Below are 20,203 nucleotides of genomic sequence, written 5' to 3' on the forward strand. Positions count from 1 at the left end.
AAGAAGCAATACAGGCTCAAATATTAATAAATTTGAAAAAAGGTATCTCAACATCCTTTGTCCTAAGGAAAATGTAAATTAAAATTATAATGAGATACCGCTGCATACACACTAGAATGGCTAAAATTAATGACTGTCTATACCAAGTGAACATGTGGATGTGGAACACCTGGAAATTTCATACACTGCTGTTAGAAGAGTAAAATTATATAGGTACTTTGGAAAACAAATTGGTATTTTCTAGTAAAGTTGCACCATATGTAGCATCTGATCCAGACATTCCACAGCTATCACATATACAGAGAAATTAGTGCATATGTCAAAAAAAAATACTTGTACAAGAATGTTCACTGAGGTTTTATTTCAATAGCCAGATTTCCATCAATAAGAGAATAGATAAGGAAATTGCAGAAAATACATTCAATGAGATATTTCTCATAAAACTATGTTCTGATACATGCACCAATATGGTTGAAATACAAAAATCATTATGTTGAATGAAGATGGCAGACTCAAAAGAGTATAAACAGTATGATTTTATTTATAAGATTTTAAAGAACAGGCAAAATTACTCTAAAGTGATAGAAATGAGAGCAATGGTTACCTCAACTGGTGCATGGGATTTGTCTACTGACTAGAAAGTGACATAAGGGAAATTTCTGGGGTCATAGAAATGTTCTGTATCTTTTTCTGGGTGGTGATTAAATGAGTTTATACTTAGGTAAGAAGTCATCAAGCTGTAGACCTCATATTTGTATATTTTACTGTATGTAAACTAGGCCTCATAAAATATAATTTGAAATGTTTTTATAAAACTTTATAAGGAAAATTTATTTGTATAAAAATTTATACAGCTCAATAGTTTAAACAATATATTGTTCAGTAGATCTCTCAGGACTTACTATGGAAAACTAGTCTGTGTTTTTGTAACACATCTCTAATATCTACTATCAGTATGGGTAGGCCAATCCACACCTTTCCATACCAACCTTAGAGGCTTAATACTGGACCAGATGGGTCAGTAGTCTTACATAGGATTGGGCTTGGGTGTTTCCATAAAGAATATTCTGACTTATATTGAATCCATGTCTCCAACCTGGGGAAATTCAATGAAGTTGACATAAAGAAAGAAAACCGAGAAAAAAAATAATCAGATACAACTGGGACATTAATCACTTCCCGTTTAAGCTTGTGCTCCATGAGCCCTGCCAATTATTACAGTGTGTTTGTGTTTCTATCACCAATAGTGACAGCCAAGCTTCAATCTCTTTTTTCTTTCTTATAAAAAATTTACAAATGAGTTATTTCAGTTTAAAAATATGGCAACATTTCTTGTTTAAAATAACAGGAAATCCAACTAAAAACTAGCCTAAAACTTGGCATGCAAAAAGCAGGAAAATTCAATCCACAATGAGGAAAAACCTCAATCTGTAGAAACATACTGAAAATAACATATTTTAAAATTAGCAGACAAGAAAAAAAGAGCTGTTATTAATATATTCTATATATTCAAGAAAAAAAGTCAAGGCATGACAAGGCCCACATTGACTTCCTTGATCTGAAAAATACAATGTGTGAAATGAAAAATACACCAAATCCAAAAAAATACATAATCCAAAAATAAGTATGAGAAAAACATTAGAAATCCCAATTGAGGGATATTCTACAAAATACCTGACTAATACTCTTCAAAACTGTCAAAGTTATCCAAAACACGGGAAGTCTGAGAAAATGTGACAGCCAAGAGGAACCCAATGAGACATGACTAATCAACGCAATGTGGTATACCGAATGGGATCCTAGGATAGAAAAGGGACATTAGGTAAAAACTAAGAAAATCTGGATAAAGTATGGACTTTAACAATAATTATCAATATTGGTTCACTAACTGTGACATATGTATCACACTAATGTAAGATAGCAAGAGGAACAAGATATGAAATATATAGTAACTCCCTGTATTATATTAGCAATTCTTCTATAAATCTAAAATAATTCTAAAATAAAAAATTTATGTAAAAATAAATGTGTTGAATGGAGTTAACACCACATCAGAAGAAACGGTGAGTGAACTTAAAGAATAGCAATAGAAAGTACCCAAAATGATATCCAGAGACAAAAAAAAAAGCCTAGAAAAGAATGAACAGAGCATCAGTGAGCCCTAAGACATCATATTATGTAATTGGAGTAACTTCATATGTATGTAATTGGAGTCCCAGACAGCAGAGAGGAGGAGTGGTAGAAAAATATTTGAAGACATAACAGCTGAAGACATCCACCTAAAGTATCACTATACAGTGAATGCCCCCTTACCACCTAATCTAATTTGAGAACAAAGTTGACTAAATAAGCTATTTAACAACTGTCATTTCTGGTATTGTTGGACTAGGCTATTGGGTCTACCACTCACTCAAAACAGCTAAAAATACTGAATAAAATATTCTACAATATTCTATTTTATGAACTGGTTTGTGATTACATAAATTTTGCATTATTTATTAAATTGCAAATGTATGTATTATGAAGTTTTCAGGATATATTTGATGGTAAAATCAGAAAAGTTCATATATTCATTACCTACTATAATAATGTAAATTATTCAAACATCAGAAATATCTCTTAAATGAGATTTATCATTTTTTATTAAATAACATTCCCAAATAAAATATACTCATAATTCTAAATGAAAATTGGTACTTGCTTCTGGAATATAATTTCTTTGTTAACAGGCTTTGTGCTTGAAAGTTATTTGCAATTCTTGAACAAGAATTTGTAATGACTATATCTCCAATTTCTTTTATAATCATCATCAATGAGAAATTTTGTATGCATAAGTGGTAGAGTTTAGATCATTCTTACCACCATTTAAAACTTTGCTGTTGAAATCATATTTAAATAATGTGAGTTATTTTCTTTTTACTGACAAATTTAATGTTCAACAAATTTGGAACTAATTTCGCTTTCTCATTTCAAATATTTCAAAATAACAGAGAAACCCAATTTGCAGAAGGCTTGTGCATTCTTAGAGCGATCACACTTCAACTAGTTTAGATGCCACGAAAAGGATTAATTGGCTGGAGATGGACAGAAGTACGTGAAATGGGGAGCTAGAGACTAGGGCATCTGCCTGGAGCTGCGAACATCAGGACTCCTTGCCTGGCGTCCACCACAGGCCAAGCACTGTGCTCCTGGGCACCTGAAACAGACTCCCCCAGCAGCCCTGTGGGACTCTGGTCCACCACAGGCACTGTCCCCTCTGCATGTGGCTGCTGTAGCTGGTGACCAGGTCGTGGAGTGCCTTTTTGGTTGGGCTGTTGAAATAGAGCAGTGAGTGCCTCACTTGGCTGACCATTCTTGACGCTGGCCAAAGTACGGTATATGCCATCACGTCAGACACATTCTATTCTTACCCTTCCAAGAGCATCTGTCTAGGATATACTCTAGGCTCGATGCCTTTAATGTGAATTCATCTGGGGATTCCGCATGAAGAAAACAAACTTTTTTCCCAATTAAAATTGTATTTATGAAGCATATACAGAAGGATAATAAAGATACCTATATCTTCAAGAAATTCATCAAGTTATGGACATAATACTTCCAAATATCCTAAAGGTGTTTTAAAAATGTTTGATATATTGAAAAAATTTTTACTTCGAATTCTATAATTATAGTTATTTTTAAAACACTACAATTGAATTTTTAATCATTTTAGTTTTATATGAGTTTTGATTTTAATAATTTTAAATGATCATTTTTGCCACGTTGATCAAAAGAATATAAAGTCAACTTGTAAAGTAAGTCTGTTGATTCACAGACCAAGCCAGGCATTTTACTGACTCATACTGCCAGCAGAGTGTGCTGGGAAATTGGATATCACATTCAGACTACAAGGCATGTGTCATGCCTGCAACTATATTTTGCCTACATAAACCAACATAATCCCAAAAAGGGTGTGAAACTGGTAAGTCATGAATATACATGGCCTTTTATTTGGCTGGACAGGGCCAACCATTCATGGAGGTGTGTCTCTCTCCACACATTTTGTCTGCTTGGTTCTACTGCATTTTAACCTCAGATGAACTCTCCCCGTGTAGTGAAAACAGGACTACTAGAATCCCTAGATTTAATCTTACCAATTCAGTAACTACAAGTAGAAAAGTTTGTTTAAATAATTTTGGCAGAAAAGACTGTAGTCAAATGACTATTTCTGACTAATCACTGTCATCAGGGTTTGGCATGTGCTAATTAGACAGGATATGTCTTGTGAAATGGGCAAGTCCGTCCAACAAAATCACATGAAAGGTGTTCCCTGTTTCAAATTCCAGTCAAAAAACAGCATACTATGTATTTCCCATGGAGGATATTTTAAAAAGATAATTGGATATATAGACATTGCAAGGAGGAAAGAGCAAAAGATGAAGCAGAGAAAACATAAAGACTAATAACCTATAAAAAATAGCTACCCAGAACTGAGAGAACAAACAGAAAGAATAAGAAGCATAACCAGATTCTAGAATCTCAGATAAGAAGCTCTATAGGATTGGTGCTTGGATTAATGGAGGGTTTGGAGATGCCCCACAGCTGGTGCTTGGACCTCTGCAATAGAGGCTCCAAGAAGGTGCAAGGTCCAACATGTTGGGAGACCAAGAAGAAGGCCTGACAAGTGCTTGAGCCACTCAAGGGGCAAAGTATGGGCAATAAAGTGAGGGAGGATACTACAGCTGTTAAGGAACTGTTGTCCAGCTATTCACTATACATAAGGGGGTGTACCAAGTTTGGCACATTTCCATGTGCTTATTGGCTATTTACATATGTTCGTTTGGGATGTGTCTTTCAAATCATTTGCCAATATATGATATGATGTTTTCATCACTGAGATACATTTTATATTCTGGATACAATACCTTTATCAAATATATGTTTTGCAAATATTCTTCCAGTCTGTGTCTTGCCTATAAATATTTTTTTGATAAACAGATGTTCTAATTTAAATGAAACTCATTTTCTCTTTTTTTTTTTTTCTTTTAGATTTAGTGCTTTCCAGAATATGTTTAAGAAATCTGTGCCTACACTAACATACTTTTCTATGTTTTCTTCTAGAAGGTTTATGTTAAAGTTTCATGTGTATAGTTTTGATCTGTTTAAAATTAATTTTTGTGTATGATGTGAGGTAGAGATCAAAGTTCATTGTTTTCCTCATGAGTAGTTAGTATTTCCAGCATCAATTGCTTAGAATGATTTTTCTTTACTTACAGATTTACACAGTTGCTCAGTTAAAAATCAATCAACTATATAAGTGAGGCTCTGTTTCCAAATATTCTATTGTGTCCCATGGATTTATCTATATTTATAACAAAACCAATCTGTCTTGATTACCATATCCTAAAACTAAGGTTTAAAATCAGTTAGTGTTAAGTCCTCTATGTCATTTTAGAGTTCTCCAAGAAACAGATGCTAAGAAATGATTAGACTTCCAAGACATTTATTGTGGTAAGTGCCTGTGAAGGATAAAATGGGAATGAGTGGGAGTCAGTGAGAAAGCCTTCAGACCAGGATGAAAGTGTGATACCTACGAAAGGAGAGAGAGAAGAAAGGATTGGGTAGGAAAACCTCAGACCACAGTGCAGTTCAAAAAAATCTCAAATAGGATGATAGGAAGTCCCTAAACAAAGACTGCCTATCAGAAGAGATCCACGTTACACAGAAATTGTCCAGGCCGGTATGACCCACCATGCTAAGCCATTGGCTGAGGCCATCTTAGAGTAAGCATGGACTCTGCCTGAACACTATGGTGGATCCAAAGGAGTATTGGCTATAGACAGTCAATGATGCTCCCCACAGGTGGCTCTACTGAAAGGGAGTCAGCAGCACCTCTCTATGGTTGCCACACTTTACTCCTCAAAAGAAATTATACCCCAAAGTTCCTTCTGACTTATTTTTTGTCATTTATTACTATATTTTATTAATTATTATTTATAACATTAAATTTATTATTATTATTCAAACAAGATAATCCAATTCAACAAGAATATTTTTGACCTGCCACTATATTTGATACTCTAAATATATGAATGGGAAAAGCATTGGAGAAATAGGGAAATTATAGGGAGAAGCATCTAGGTAAATATATTTATTGTCTTACTGGTGAGATGAGGTTTAAGTAAGTTCAAAAAATGTTGCTAGGATTATGGTTTACTATATTAATACACAACTTTTTTCATGATACTTCACTGGATAAGTGAAACATGGCTAAAATGTTTCTCCTAACACCATGTGTAGTATTTTCCTAAAGTGATAAAAAACAAAATTGACAGTAAAACCATATGCTTTTTTCAAAATATCTGGTGTCATTTTAGAGAGTAATAAACACAAATTTTATAATAAACCACCCATTATGCTTACTGGGATCCTGAGATACATATGTATTATTCTTCTAATCATCCTCTCTTAATTCCATGTTTGGCAATAAATGGTGGAGTTATATGTATTCTCTTCAATATTAAAGGCATTTGCCTTATAGAGGGTCTCAGAAGCAGGTGGCATGTAAAACAGATTTGGCCATTTTCAAAGGGAACAAGAAAAATAATAATAATAAAAGGAAAATTGGTATGAAAAATAGAACAAAATGATAACATCAGAAGGATCTGATCCTACTTTAAGCTATATATGCAATTTGCAATGAAGACATTTCTTTGAATCCTTCTTCCTATACCAGGAACAATATTGTTTTAAAAGACAATTATTCTGCAGTGTTTGGGCACTTCTGTGTCTAGAACAGCAAGCTCTAATTTTAACTTTATGTATTTATGAAACTCACCATATTTGTCCAGATTAGGAATAGCCCAGGAGACAAAGACAGTATGAAAAAAATCAGTTCATACTTTCCTTTTATGAAGATGCTACTAGTTATTTAGGAAACTGGTACAAGATGCAAGAGATACGTAGGAAAAGTGAGACAAGCTATAAGGAAAGTGATGAGACAAGTCTATTATACCACATATAACACAATCTGTAGGACATAGTTATGAACAAATATCTTGAAAGACAATAAAAATTGAATGTCTTTACATTATTGTTGTTTGTAATTAGAACATGTTTCTCCTCTGGATTTTAAAATTTATTTATTTTTATTTATTTATGGCTGTGTTGGGTCTTCGTTTCTGTGCGAGGGCTTTCTCTAGTTGTGGCAAGCGGGGGCCACTCTTCATTGCGGTGCGCGGGCCTCTCACCATCGTGGCCTCTCTTGTTGCGGAGCACAGGTTCCAGACGCGCAGGCTCAGTAGTTGTGGTTCACGGGCCCAGTTGCTCCGCGGCATGTGGGATCCTCCCAGACCAGGGCTCGAACCCGTGTCCCCTGCATTGGCAGGCAGATTCTCAACCACTGCGCCACCAGGGAAGCCCTCTCCTCTGCATTTTAAACAGGGATTTCCTCATTGCAACTCTGACATCTTTGTTCCTCAAACTAAATCAGAGGACTGAGCATGGGTCCCACATTAGTATAAAAAACAGAAGAAACTTTCCCCTGCTCCATAGATCCAGGAGAAGAATATTTAAGGTACATGAATGCTGCTGAACCAAAAAAAAGAGAAAGAGCAATGATGTGGGAGCTACAGGTGCTGAAGGCTTTCGATCTTCCCTGAGCGGATTTGATATGAAGAATGCTAGTGAGGATGAAGATGTAAGAAACTAGGATGGTGAAACTGGGTACTGTGATATTAATACCCACACAATGAGAACTACCACCTCACTGACATAAGTGCTGGTGCAAGAGAGTTGGAAGAGTGGGAGGATGTCACACAAGTAATGGTTGATTATATTAACCTTGCAGAAGGTTAGTCTAAGCATGCACCCTGTGTGGGCAGAGGCTCCAGTAAACCCCATCACATACGCAGCCAAAGATAGCACCAAACAGACCTTATGGAACATGGTGACCTTATACAGCAATGGAGTACAGATGGCCACATAGCGATCACAGGCCATTGAGGTCAACATATAGCACTCAGAGATGACAAAAAAGAGAAAGAAAAACAGCTGAGTCATGCACCCAACATAGGAGATGATATTCTTCCTGAATACAAAGTTCATCAGCATCTGGGGGGTGAAAAGAGAGGAGTAACAGAGATCAATGAAGGATAGGATGAAGACTAAATAGTACACGGGGGTGTGGAGGTGAGAATTTAGACCAATAAGAATGATCGAGCCCAGGATGCCCACCATGGTGACAATGTAGATCGTTAGAAACAGGTAAGAGAGGGACTGCTGGAGCTCTGGATGGTCTGTTAATCCAGCAAGAATAAATTCAAGTCACTAAGGAGTCATTTCTAGCCAGCATTCTTAACTTCAGAAATCTGTGAGAATAGAAGAAAACTCCATCAATAGGGAACCCAGCTCTGTTCTTACAAACTCTCTTTTATATGAGCTTTATGTGAAAGAGACTCAGACTGGCAGAAATCACATAAGTCCTCCTTTGCTTCATAAGGTCTGAAGGTACACACCCCTCAACATTTAAATCACTGTCCTTCATTGCATGAACTGCATGTGACAAACAACTGCTCTATCTTACGAGAAGATAGAGGGATGGGGTAGCTGAGGAGCAAGCCTACTTGCTGATGGGCTTCAGAGGTGGGAATGTATCCCCATTTCTCCCCCCTATTCATCTGATTCATCACTTCCTAGTTCCTACTCATGTTTCCATTACCCTACTAGGTACCTCAGGTCCCCTGTTTTGACCATCAAGAAAGAAAGATCCCTACAGGGAAGAGACCATACAGATATTCTGCTACCAGGAAGTCTCTCATAGTCTCTAAGGTTTTCAGATACTTTACTATAAGAATCCAGGAAGTTAATAATTGATAACAGGTATTGAGGTGAACCTTGGTAACCTAAGTTTTATACTTAACCATACACTCCAGTGTTTCCACACATTCTCCTCTGCTCTATCCTAGCCGGACAGCGAATGAATAAAGGAAGGTGGATGTGCTTTCCAAGGTTTTGTAGGATGGCATGAATGAGAAATGTTAATTTGAGTGCTGATTAAGTTAGTTATTAAATTTGTGAAAACATTTCAAGCTGTATACTTATTATGATATATCAACTTTCCTCTGTTTATACATTTCAATAAAAAAATTTTAGAAAAAACCACAAATCTCTTCTGATGTTGCTGTCTGGATTTGTCACTTGGAACTGCTACAGTTCTCCTGCTCCCAGAATGAAGATGGAGTCAACACAGAGTGTATGCTGAGAACAATACAGGCAGTAGAGTCAGAGCTCCAGACTTTGGAGTTTCTTGTTATTCAATATAAATACTTCTCATTTTTCAGCAACAGAGGGAGTGGGCAAAAAATAGAAACTTGGTTAACTCACTCTCCATCCACTGAGGGAACTCAGTGCTGACCCTTTATGTGTGTTTTACCTCCACTGTCCTGAAAGAAGAACTGGCCTTGGAGATATCAAAGCTGAGCAGATGTAGTCACAGAATCTTCCTCTTTCCCTGGAAAAGTCATAGCATAGATCTCACAGTATGAATGTTCCAAGAGTCAGTCTATGATTTAGATCAAACTTGTGGTTATAAATTTACTAAGAGATCATGAAGGGAAACCACAGGCTTCACATCTAAACCACAATGTCATAGAGCACACAGCATTTGCTTAAGGCTTATAATTCTTTTGGACCTGATTAGAAATTCAGGTATAGGGGTCCCCCAGGACTTTCCCATCATGATACGCTCTGCAGGGGAGAAATGTGTCTGTGTTTACACCCTAATTGTTACAGTAAATGTTAATTTCCCATCAGGGATTATACATTCCCCAGAGCATAGGAGAAAGGATCCTCTGCTGTCCCTTATAAAGATGCAAATAATTAATGTCATTGAAAATTCACTAATTATAATTCTAGGTAACATTAGTTTCAAGAATTTAAGTTCATAAAGATATATGACCATTTCAGAAAAGTTTATTACGGCCCTTTATAATAGTTGAGTCTCTTTAAATAATCAGTGTTTATGCAAATTTTATAGACATAAACCAAAGGATCTTTTTAATTGATTTCAGAGATTATTGTTTAATAAAACACTATTTACTATAAAAATGATTCCATGGAAATTTAATTACCTTGAGTTGTTCTGATTCAATATACTTTTAATAGATTAAAATCAAATCTATAAGAAAAATCACTGTAAATAAGCTTCTATTACAAGGAAATATGACTTTAAAATTCCTATGTACGTATTAGCTTATGATCATGCTTATGAGAAAAAAATCTAAGTTTAAAAAATTTTTTTAATTATTATATATTCCCAGGAAATTTCAAAAATAATGGATAGAGTCCCCTGAAATCTACCCAGCTTCCTACCATGGTGACATCTTCGACAACTGTAGTATAATAGCAAAACTACAGACATTATTCAGCTTTGAGCAATTTTATATGCAGTATGTGTTTCTGTTGTGTGTGTGTGTGTGTGTGTGTGTAGATCTATGTAATGTGATCACTTGTGTAGATTCATGTAACTACCACCATCATGATACAGAACTCTTCCACTAACATAAAGGAACTCCCTTACACTACCTCTTTATAGTGACACCTATCCCCTCCCACCTTCATCTGTCTTGCGGCAACCACTAACCTGTTCTTCATCTCTATAGTTGGGTCATTAGGAAGACAACGGATGAAACTATACAATATATAACTTCTGAAACTGGCTTTTTTCACTAAGCATGATGCCCTTAAGTCCATCCCAGTTGTTGCATGTATCAACAGTCTGCTCCTTTTATTGCTGAGTTGTATTGCATTTTATACAACCCACATTTATTCAAACTTCTGTAGTAATTTTAAAACTACTAGGTTCTTGTTTAATGCAAAACTAAATCTGATTTATTTATGGAAAATGTTTAAGGGGCAGGGGATATAAGATCACAGTTCAGACTGGCTCTTCTTATTCTCTTTTTAATCAGTTTTATTGTGGCATAATCTGGATACAATAACATGCTCTCATTTTAAGAGTACAGTTCAGTGACTTTCAAAAATAATACAGTCATATAAAGACTACCATGGTCAAGATCTAGAGCATTTCCCTCACCCCCAAAAGTATACTCATCTCCCTTTGCAATCCACCCCCCCTTTTTTTTTTATCATGAAAGGATGTTGAAATTTGTCAAATGCTTTCTCTGCATCTAGTGAAATAATCATATGATTTTAATCTTTCGTTCTATTAATCTGGTATAGCACATTTATTGATTAGTGTATGTTGAACCATCCTTGCATCCCATGGTTAAATCTCGCTTGATCGTGGTGTATGATCTTTTAATGTGCTGTTGAATTGGTTTGCTAGAATTCTGTTGAGAATTTTTGCATCTATATTCATCAGAGACATTGGCCTGTAGTTTTCTTTTCTTATAGTGTCTTTACCTGACGTTGGTGTGAAGGTAATTCTGGTTGTAAAATGAGTTTGAAAGTTGTTCTTTCTTCCATTTCTGGAAGAGTTTAAGAAGTTTTGGCATTTATTCTTGTTTAAATGTTTAGTAGAATTCACCAGTGAATTCATCTAGTTTTTGGTCCTGGGCTTTTCTTTGTTGGGAGGTTTTTGATTATTGATTCAATCTCCTTACCCGTTATTGATCTGCTTCGATTTTTCTGTTTCTACATAGTTCAGTCTTGGTAGATTGTTTGTTTCAAAGAATTTATCTATGTGTTCTACAGTATTCAATTTATTTATGTATAATTGGTCATAGCAGTCTCTTATGATCTTTTGTATTATTGTGATATCAGTTGTAATGTTTCCTCTTCATCATGATATCACTGCCGTCTTTGTCTCTTGTTACAGCTGTTAAATTAAAGTTTATCTTGTCTGATATATTTACCACTGCTGTTTTTTGGTTTCCACTTGCATAGAACACCTTTTTTTATCTCCTCACTTTCAGTCTGTGTGTGTCCTTAAAGCTGAAGTAAGTCTCTTGTGGACAGCATATAATTGGGTCTTGTTTTTTGTTTTGTTTTGTTTTAATCCATTCAGCCACTCTTTTCTTTTTGATTGGAGAATTTATATCATTTACACTTAAAATAATGATTGATGGGTAAGGACTTACTAATTCTATCCTAATTGTGCTCTGGTTGTTTTGTAATTCCCTTGTTCTTTTCTTCCTCTCTTGCTGTCTTCTTTTGTGATTTAATGATTTTCTATAATGGTATGTTTCTATTTCCCTTTTCTTTATCTTTTTATATTAATGTAGGCTTTTGCTTTGTGATTACCATGAGACTTACAAAAAATATCTTATAGATATAACTCTATTTTAAGGTGATAACAACTTAACTTTGATAACACACAAAAACACTACGCTTTTACTCCCTTCCCACATTTTATGTTTTTGATGTCACAATTTACCTCTTTTAATATTGTGCATCCATCAGCAAGTTATTGTAGTTATAGTTATTTTTAATAGTTTTGTTCTTTAGTTTTGTCAACCTTTACTAGAGTTGACTGGTTAACACACCACCGTCTTATAGTATTATATTCTGAATGTGACTATATACTTACCAGTGTATTGTATACTTTTTTACATTTCATGTTACTAATTAGTGTTCTTTTGTTTTAGCTTGAAGAACTCCATTCAGCATCTCTTAGAGCAGGTCTAATGCTGATTAATTCTCTCAGCTTTTGTTTGTTTGGGAAAGTCTTTATCTCACCTTCATTTTTAAAGACTGCTTTGCTGGGTACAGTATTCTTGATTGGCAGGGCAGTTTTTTCTTTCAACACTTTGAGTATATTATCTCACTCTCTCTTGGGCTGCAAGCTTTCTCCTGAGAAATCTACTGATAGTTTAATGGGGGTTCCCTTGTATTTGAGTATTATTTTTCCTCTGGATGATCTTAAATTTTTGATTTTAGACAGCTTAATTATAATATGTCTTGGAGAAGATCATTTTGAGTTGAAATAATGGGGTGACCTATTAACTTTATGAAGTTGGATGTCCAAATATCTCCCCAGATTTGGGAAATTCTTAGCCATTATTCCTTTAAACACGCTTTCTGCCTCTTTCTCCATCCTTCTCCTTCTGGGACTACAATAGTGTCTACAATGTTTCTCTTAATGGTATCCCACAGTTCATATAGGCTTTCTTCACTCTTTTTCATTTTTTTTTCTTTGTTCTCTACTGACTGCATAATTTCAAATGTCCTGTCTTCTACTTCATAGACTTGTCCTTTTGCTTGATCTAATCTGCTTCTGCTGTTCTTATCACATTTTAAAATTTCATTCATTGTATTATTCAGCTCCAGGATTTCTATTTGGTTGTTTTTTATGCTTCTCTCTATTAAGATTCTCATTTTGTTTGTCATGATTTCATTGAATTGTCTTTCTCTGTTTTCTTGTAGCTCACTGAGCTTCCTTAAAACCGTTATTTTGAATTCTTTATCAGGCAAACTGCAGATCTCCATTTTTTTTGGCTCTGATTCTGGAAAATTATTGTGCTCCTTTGGTGATGTCATGCTACACTGATTTTTCAAATTCCTTGAAGACTTTGTTACTGTCTTCAAATCTGGAGAAGCAGTCACCTCCTCTGGTCTTTCTGACAGGCTTCAGGAGAGAATTACCTTCTGTCAGCCCTGCTAGTAATTCTGAGGCTTTCTCAGATCTTTTCTATGGTGCTCCACACTTCTTGTTTCAACATAAACTGAGTTCTTATGCTTGTATGCCTTCTTTCAACCCTGCAAAACTAGTTCAGTTACTGATAGCCTCCTTTTTGCTTTCCCTAGGGTGGTGCTGCATGCTCAAGTTTGTGGTTTCTCCCAGGCCTGCACAGTTGGGCCAGAATTTGAGTTGGTCTTATAATCAGTCAAAGACAGGGTATGTCCCACTACTAACTCTTTGTGAAAATTCACAACATCATCATTATGTGCCTGTGTGTGTGTGTATGTATTGTGTTTTATTGTTAACAACAAAATGTGCAGAATCTCACTTTAGGAGACGTCTTATGCAGCATGGTGTGGGAGGATACAGACAGGAGGCTCTTTGAGTCTTGGCTGGGGTCCCAGTCTTTGGCCTCTCCATGGGCAGAATGCCTGTTAGGGTTTTCCCTTAGCAACAGGCCTGGAATGGTCTGCTCAGAACAGTGACACACCAGGCCACATGAAAACAAACTAAGGAGCAAGCATATGAAGGCCAAGAAATGCTCAAGTTCATCCAGCTCCCCAGTGACCTTTTCCACCTGAAGAAAAGTCCCTGATGTCACCACTCCCTGGGCAGTGGCTTTGGTGGACAGAGAGCTAAAAGGGAGTGAAAGTGACAGTGTCCCCCAAGCCCCAACACCCTCCCTTCTCCATGCTGGGAGTCAGAACTGCTCCCTTTGCTCAGTGACCTTGTTTCTTAAACTCTTTCTCTCTTGGGAGTTCTTAGACTTAAAAACAAAAACAAAACAACAACAACAACAAAAAAACCTATTTGTAATGAAATAGCAGAAACACTAAATTCACAGTGCTAACACCTACATGTTGTGGGGGGGATTGGCTTTTGGTACCAAAAGGTATCATTCCAAATCAAAGTTACTCTCTGGAGGTGAAAAAATACAAGAAAGTTAAGAGGACAGATTTTGCAGGTTGGTAACAAAGAGGAAAGGCTCCAAGAACCGGGTAGAGATGGGGTCTGCTGGGCACCTGTAGAGCAAAGACCACTCCCACCTCATGGGGTGCCAGGACCCCTCCAGAGCAGTGGGTTGGGGCTCAGCAGCCACCATACTCTGCCTTCATCTGTTCAAGAACAAGCGCTCCACATTCAGCCCCTTTCCGGGCATAGCTGGGGATGGTGCCTGTGAGCACGTGTCTGTGGGGCATGCCAGGGACTCTTCATGAGGCTGGGGCATCACCCATCCAGACCAGGTTTTATCGTGCGCAAAGCCTAGCGCTCTCACTCCTCACCAGATGCTGGCCAGAGCCTTGCTGGAGGAGGGGGCCAGGTCTGCTTCAGTTGGCCTGGGCAGGGCAGCCCCTCAGGGAGCCCCTTACCCCTGGCCTCCTGCCAAGGTCTTATCGCACTCGCCAAGAAAGGCATTTTTTGAAGCTGGGTCCACCCCTCCCTCCCAAACTGTCTGCAACCAGCTCACTTCCTCACAGCAAAAGGATGGGCCATCAGGAAAGGTGCCTGGAGGCAGGGAAGGAGGTAGTGAGGAAACGGGAATACAAGCAGGACAGGAAGTGGGCCCCCAGCTGCCTGAGATGCAGGTGGGAGAGAAAGGGTCTGAGGAGGACAGAGAGGATGGGGGCTGCCAGAGACAGCAAAGCAGCAGCAGGGTGAAGAAGCTGCAGAGTCGGTAAGTCGTGAGCAGAGGGGAACCCCAAGAACACGGAAGGCCCAAGACAGGAGGCCTCAGGAGAACGCGGAACTGAAGTACAAAAAGGTGACCCCTACAAATGGGGGACTGAGGCACAAAGCGATGGGACCCTGAAGTGAATGAGGGCCCAAAGGGGGCGTGAAGCCCAAAGACACGGTGGAGGCAGACGCGTAAGAAGGGGAGGCTGAGAGCCCAGACACTGAGGTGTGAGAAGAGACGGGAGTTGGGGGAGCAAGGCCTGGGGCAGTGAGGGCCCAGAGCCCCAAGACCGGAGAGGCCGACGGGCGAGAGGCAGGGCATCCACCGGTGGGCCCCAAGGGGAGCCGCGCTCCGCCGTGATCAGCGGCTTCCAGGCTGCCTGGGCACGAGGGCCAGGTGCCCTGACGGGCGGCAGTGGCACGGGAATCCCGGCCTGAGCGGGTGGCCGGGAGACGCACTTCTTGTTTTAGAACATACCCAGGGTTATGGGCGGGCACTTACTCAGCTTGCTGCCCCTGGTGTCCTTCTTGGCCAGGCCCTGGCCCGCCGGCGCTCTAGGGCTTTGCGCCTCCATTTTGCGGAAGACCCGAGGCGATAGCGGGCGCGCTCTTTGTGCGCATGCTCCTCACACGGCGCCACAGCCGCCGGCTCCACCGAGGCGGGTGTGCGGCTCGGCGGGCCTGGGGTCCCCAGGCTGCAGAGCAGAAGACGGACGAAGCTTTGTCTTTGTGGGACCGTCAGGGGCCAGGCCACGGGCAGCTGGTGGGCGGCCAACTGGGGGCTGCAGTGGGCCGGGGCGTGGGCTGCACGGCGCTTCCGGTGCTAGCCGCTGATTTGCCCCAGGGTGGCTTCCGTGCCGTCCATCTCGCGGTTGCTGCCGTAGGAGGCCTTGGCGGTGGCCCAGGCCGCGCGTGCCCGCAGGCCCCACTCGTCTCCCGTGGCAGCCTCCGTGCGGTGACCCAGGCCCAGCCGGCCGCCCGGGGCTCTCAGGCTGCCCGTTCTCCAGCGGCCGCTTACTTCGGGGCCCAGCAGATGCCGGAGACCAGGGAGCCCTCGCGCAGGACCTCGCAGGGGCCGCTAGCCGCCTGCTGCGCCCGCCGCGTCTTCAGAGACTCTCCGGAGAAGGTAAGAGTGAGGCTGCGCCTGTGCTCGGGCACAGGGCACAGGGCCTCCGGGCTGCCCCTGGGCTCCGGGAGGCTGCGGTGGCGCTAACCTTGGCCCGCGCGTCACGTCGAGCGGCGGCTGTAAAGCTGCGGCGGCGGCTGTGGGAGGAGTCGCGCGGGTGGAGCCGGCCGCTCTCGCTGTTGCGGCGCTCGCTCCCCAGATCAATATTATTCTTCGTAAGCAAATCAGCCGGGAAGAGGCATTTGAGTATAACAAAATTTCTTTTATCTACAATTTATTATTATTCCGTCAACCCCAGTATACATGGATTAGGGTTTCAGAGTTGGAAACACATAGCCGTGTGAGAAAGAAATTCAGCAACTAGAGTACAGAGTTTATACGAAGTTCGAAGAGCCAGTCAGAATTTGGCCTTGGGAGGAGTCCTGTGTAAAATATCACAGACTCCCATTGTTCTTACATGAACTTCAGCACTTTCTGAAGCCTCAACATTTCTCAGATTGTTGTGTGCGTTGGTTGATTTCCAGAGTGTTGAAATCATTGTGTTTGTCAGTTTTGGCCAAGTTTATGGATGTTCTTGTGGAGAAGATTTGCTGACCTCACTCAACCATAAGTTCCACTGAAGAAGGTCCTTTTGATTTGACTTACCCATATTTTTCAGGAAATATAAACTGTGTTTGTAACTTACTTCTAATAATTTTTGGTGGAAAAATCCAAAGTTGTAGCAAATGAGTTTATATGTTACATGAAACAGGACTTATTGGGAAAACCAATAGTGACATTGTTTGCCAAAGAGGAAGCTAGAATATTCTCTTTTGAGAAGTGAGGTACAAAGATTACACAAATTTCAATGATTAACTGAGAATTAAAACACCCTGAAATCTTGTACTGCAAAGTTCATTCATATTTCTAACTTAGAATTTAACCCATTTGACAGATACGTGTTTTGCCAGTTAGATCACACTTTGGCTGATACATGTGGGGGAGAAATATTGTATCAGGGTTTATGTGCACAAACAATAGAAAGTGACTCTAATTCAGTGCTGTATGTCAATTATACCTCAATAAAACTAGAAAAAAAATGACTCTAGCTCTTTTAAATAGAAAAGAGTTAATATAAAGAAGATTGGGAATTCAGACAATTGGTTTGAAGTTCTAAAACCAGGGTTGGAGAACAGGCAGATGTGGCAGGTATCCGCATCTATAAGGCATCTTATAGACAGCTTGGTAGACAGAGGTTCTGCAAGGGTGGGGCAGGCCAAAAAGACTGGCAGCTGTGCTACCACTGACAAAGGATGCTCACCCAGTTCTGAGCAGTTGGCAACACCCACATCATGTAGTGTAGTTGTGGATGTGTTATTCTCTCAGTGTCAGGAGAGCAGAGCAGGTCAATGATTCTGCTAGTCTAAGGTTTTGACTTGCGGCAAAGCGTTTAAGGGAACGGGCCGTCAAGTCAGACTTTCTGAAATTTAAACCCAGGTGGATTCTCCACTTTCTAATTGTGAAATTTTAGACAATTTATGTGACCTCTTTCACTGTTGATATCCTCATCTGTGAGATGAGAATAATTGTCTTTTGGCTTAAATGACTTACTACATGTAAAATGTTAGAACACTGCTTGGAACATAGAGTCTGATAAGTTTTTGTTCTTCTTCTCCTCATTCATATTCACCTGAATGTACAGCCTGAACCTGTTCCCTGCCTGCCTCCTGGACAGTTTTGTTTTATGTCTGTTTATGTGCCTCAAGTTAAAGTGCCCCAAACTGCAGTCAACATTTACTTGGTGATTCTCAGCACTGCTCCTCCTCTGGTCATCAGTTTCTAAGCTTTTTTCACTACCACCTAGGCAACAAACAAATTGTAAACATCTTCGTCTCACTCAACTTCTTCATCCAGTCTCCAAGTCCCAGAGAACTTATCTCCTTGAAATCCTGGTCTGGCCTTCCCTCTCAATTATACTGATTTGATAAGCTTCTCCTCATCTCATGTTTAGATTACTCTAATAGTTTCCAGTGTGAGTTCCTATGGAATCTTACCTCCCTGTCACCACACACACACACACACACACACACACGCCTCTCTTTCTTGCAATATGGTTATAACTGTAAATTGTTAGATAAATATTGGCAGTTAGATTATTAAACACTATTTATAGATAGTACATAAAATGCTATTTTTGCTTTCGTTTCCTTTTTTGTTTTCCTTGAAGTGAATATTTTTAGGTGCTTTCGTTTGCTTAATAGTCTATGGATTTCTGTGATTTATCCCTAACCTCGTGCCCATTTGTACAGATCTCCTCTCAGAATGTACAGCTGTAGCTATATGATGTTAGCTGGTATTCTAAAAGTGTTATCTTCTTTAAGGTGTCTTTCCAAGAAATTTATGATCCACTCCAGTGACAACAGGATGCCCTCTTACTTTGTTGAAGATTTAACATCTTGAGATCCCCCTTCACCATCTTTCTGGGGATACTCTTCACCTCTTACCTATGTTAGGTCACTATACCTATGTTAGGTCCCTTATTCTCTGGATCCTATATCTTCCTGTTTCTTGGTTTCCTTCTTCATTTTTTAAAATGAATTTTATTTTTTAGAACAGTTTTAGATTTATAGAAAAATTGAGAACACAGTACAGAGAATTACCATATATCCCACATTCTGTTTCTCCTATTATTAACACCTTGCAGTACATTTGTTACAATTAATAAACCAATATTGTTATGTTATCAATAACTAAAATCCATACTTTATACAGATTTCCTTAGTATTTACCTAATGTCCTTTTTTTTTAACATCTTTACTGGAGTATAATTGCTTTACAATGGTGTGTTAGTTTCTGCTTTATAACAAAGTGAATCAGTTATACATATACATATGTTCCCATATCTCTTCCCTCTTGCATCTCCCTCCCTCCCACCCTCCCTATCCCACCCCTCTAGGTGGTCACAAAGCACCAAGCTGATCTCCCTGTGCTATGCAGCTGCTTCCCACTAGCTATCTATTTTACGTTTGGTAGTGTATATATATATATGTCCATGCCACTCTCTCACTTTGTCACAGCTTACCCTTCTCCCTCCCCATATCCTCAAGTCCATTCTCTAGTAGGTCTGTGTCTTTATTCCCGTCTTGCCCCTAGGTTCTTCATGACCCCCCTTTTTTTTCTTTTTTATTCCATATATATGTGTTAGCATATGGTATTTGTTTTTCTCTTTCTGACTTACTTCACTCTGTATGACAGACTCTAGGTCCATCCACCTCACTACAAATAACTCAATTTCGTTTCTTTTTATGGCTGAGTAAGATTCCATTGTATATATATGCCACATCTTCTTTATCCATTCATCTGTTGATGGACACTTAGGTTGCTTCCATGTCCTGGCTATTGTAAATAGAGCTGCAGTGAACATTTTGGTACATGACTCTTTTTGAATTATGGTTTTCTCAGGGTATATGCCCAGTAGTGGGATTGCTGGGTCATATGGTAGTTCCATTTTTAGTTTTTTAAGGAACCTCCATACTGTTCTCCATAGTGGCTGTATCAATTTACATTCCCACCAACAGCGCAAGAGGGTTCCCTTTTCTCCACACCCTCTCCAGCATTTATTGTTTCTAGATTTTTTGATGATGGCCATTCTGACTGGTGTGAGATGATACCTCATTGTAGTTTTGATTTGCATTTCTCTAATGATTAATGATGTTGAGCATTCTTTCATGTATTTGTTGGCAATCTGTATATCTTCTTTCGAGAAATGTCTATTTAGGTCTTCTGCCCATTATTGGATTGGG

The 20,203-nt window shown here is 39.2% G+C and overlaps 2 protein-coding genes and 1 pseudogene across 3 annotated transcripts in view; all 3 read right to left on the reverse strand.

Moving 5' to 3' along the window:
• Positions 1–20,203, reverse strand: part of TMEM225 (transmembrane protein 225) — a 193,825-nt gene that overhangs the window by 73,275 nt on the left and 100,347 nt on the right. The gene's annotated exons all lie outside the window — the stretch shown is intronic.
• The window catches only part of LOC309604861 (olfactory receptor 8B8-like), a 153,634-nt pseudogene that overhangs the window by 25,807 nt on the left and 107,624 nt on the right, over positions 1–20,203 (reverse strand). The window lies entirely within an intron of this gene.
• LOC309604849 (olfactory receptor 8B3-like) lies at positions 7,360–11,784 on the reverse strand. Its single transcript, XM_082339840.1, is given in 4 exon segments — positions 7,360–7,465; positions 7,467–7,728; positions 7,731–8,301; positions 8,303–11,784. Coding segments are annotated over 4 exon segments (954 nt in total). The 5' UTR covers positions 8,333–11,784; the 3' UTR covers positions 7,360–7,374.

The sequence above is a fragment of the Balaenoptera borealis genome (genome assembly GCF_965194805.1).
Source record: "Balaenoptera borealis genome assembly, chromosome: 11".
NCBI lineage: Eukaryota > Metazoa > Chordata > Mammalia > Artiodactyla > Balaenopteridae > Balaenoptera > Balaenoptera borealis.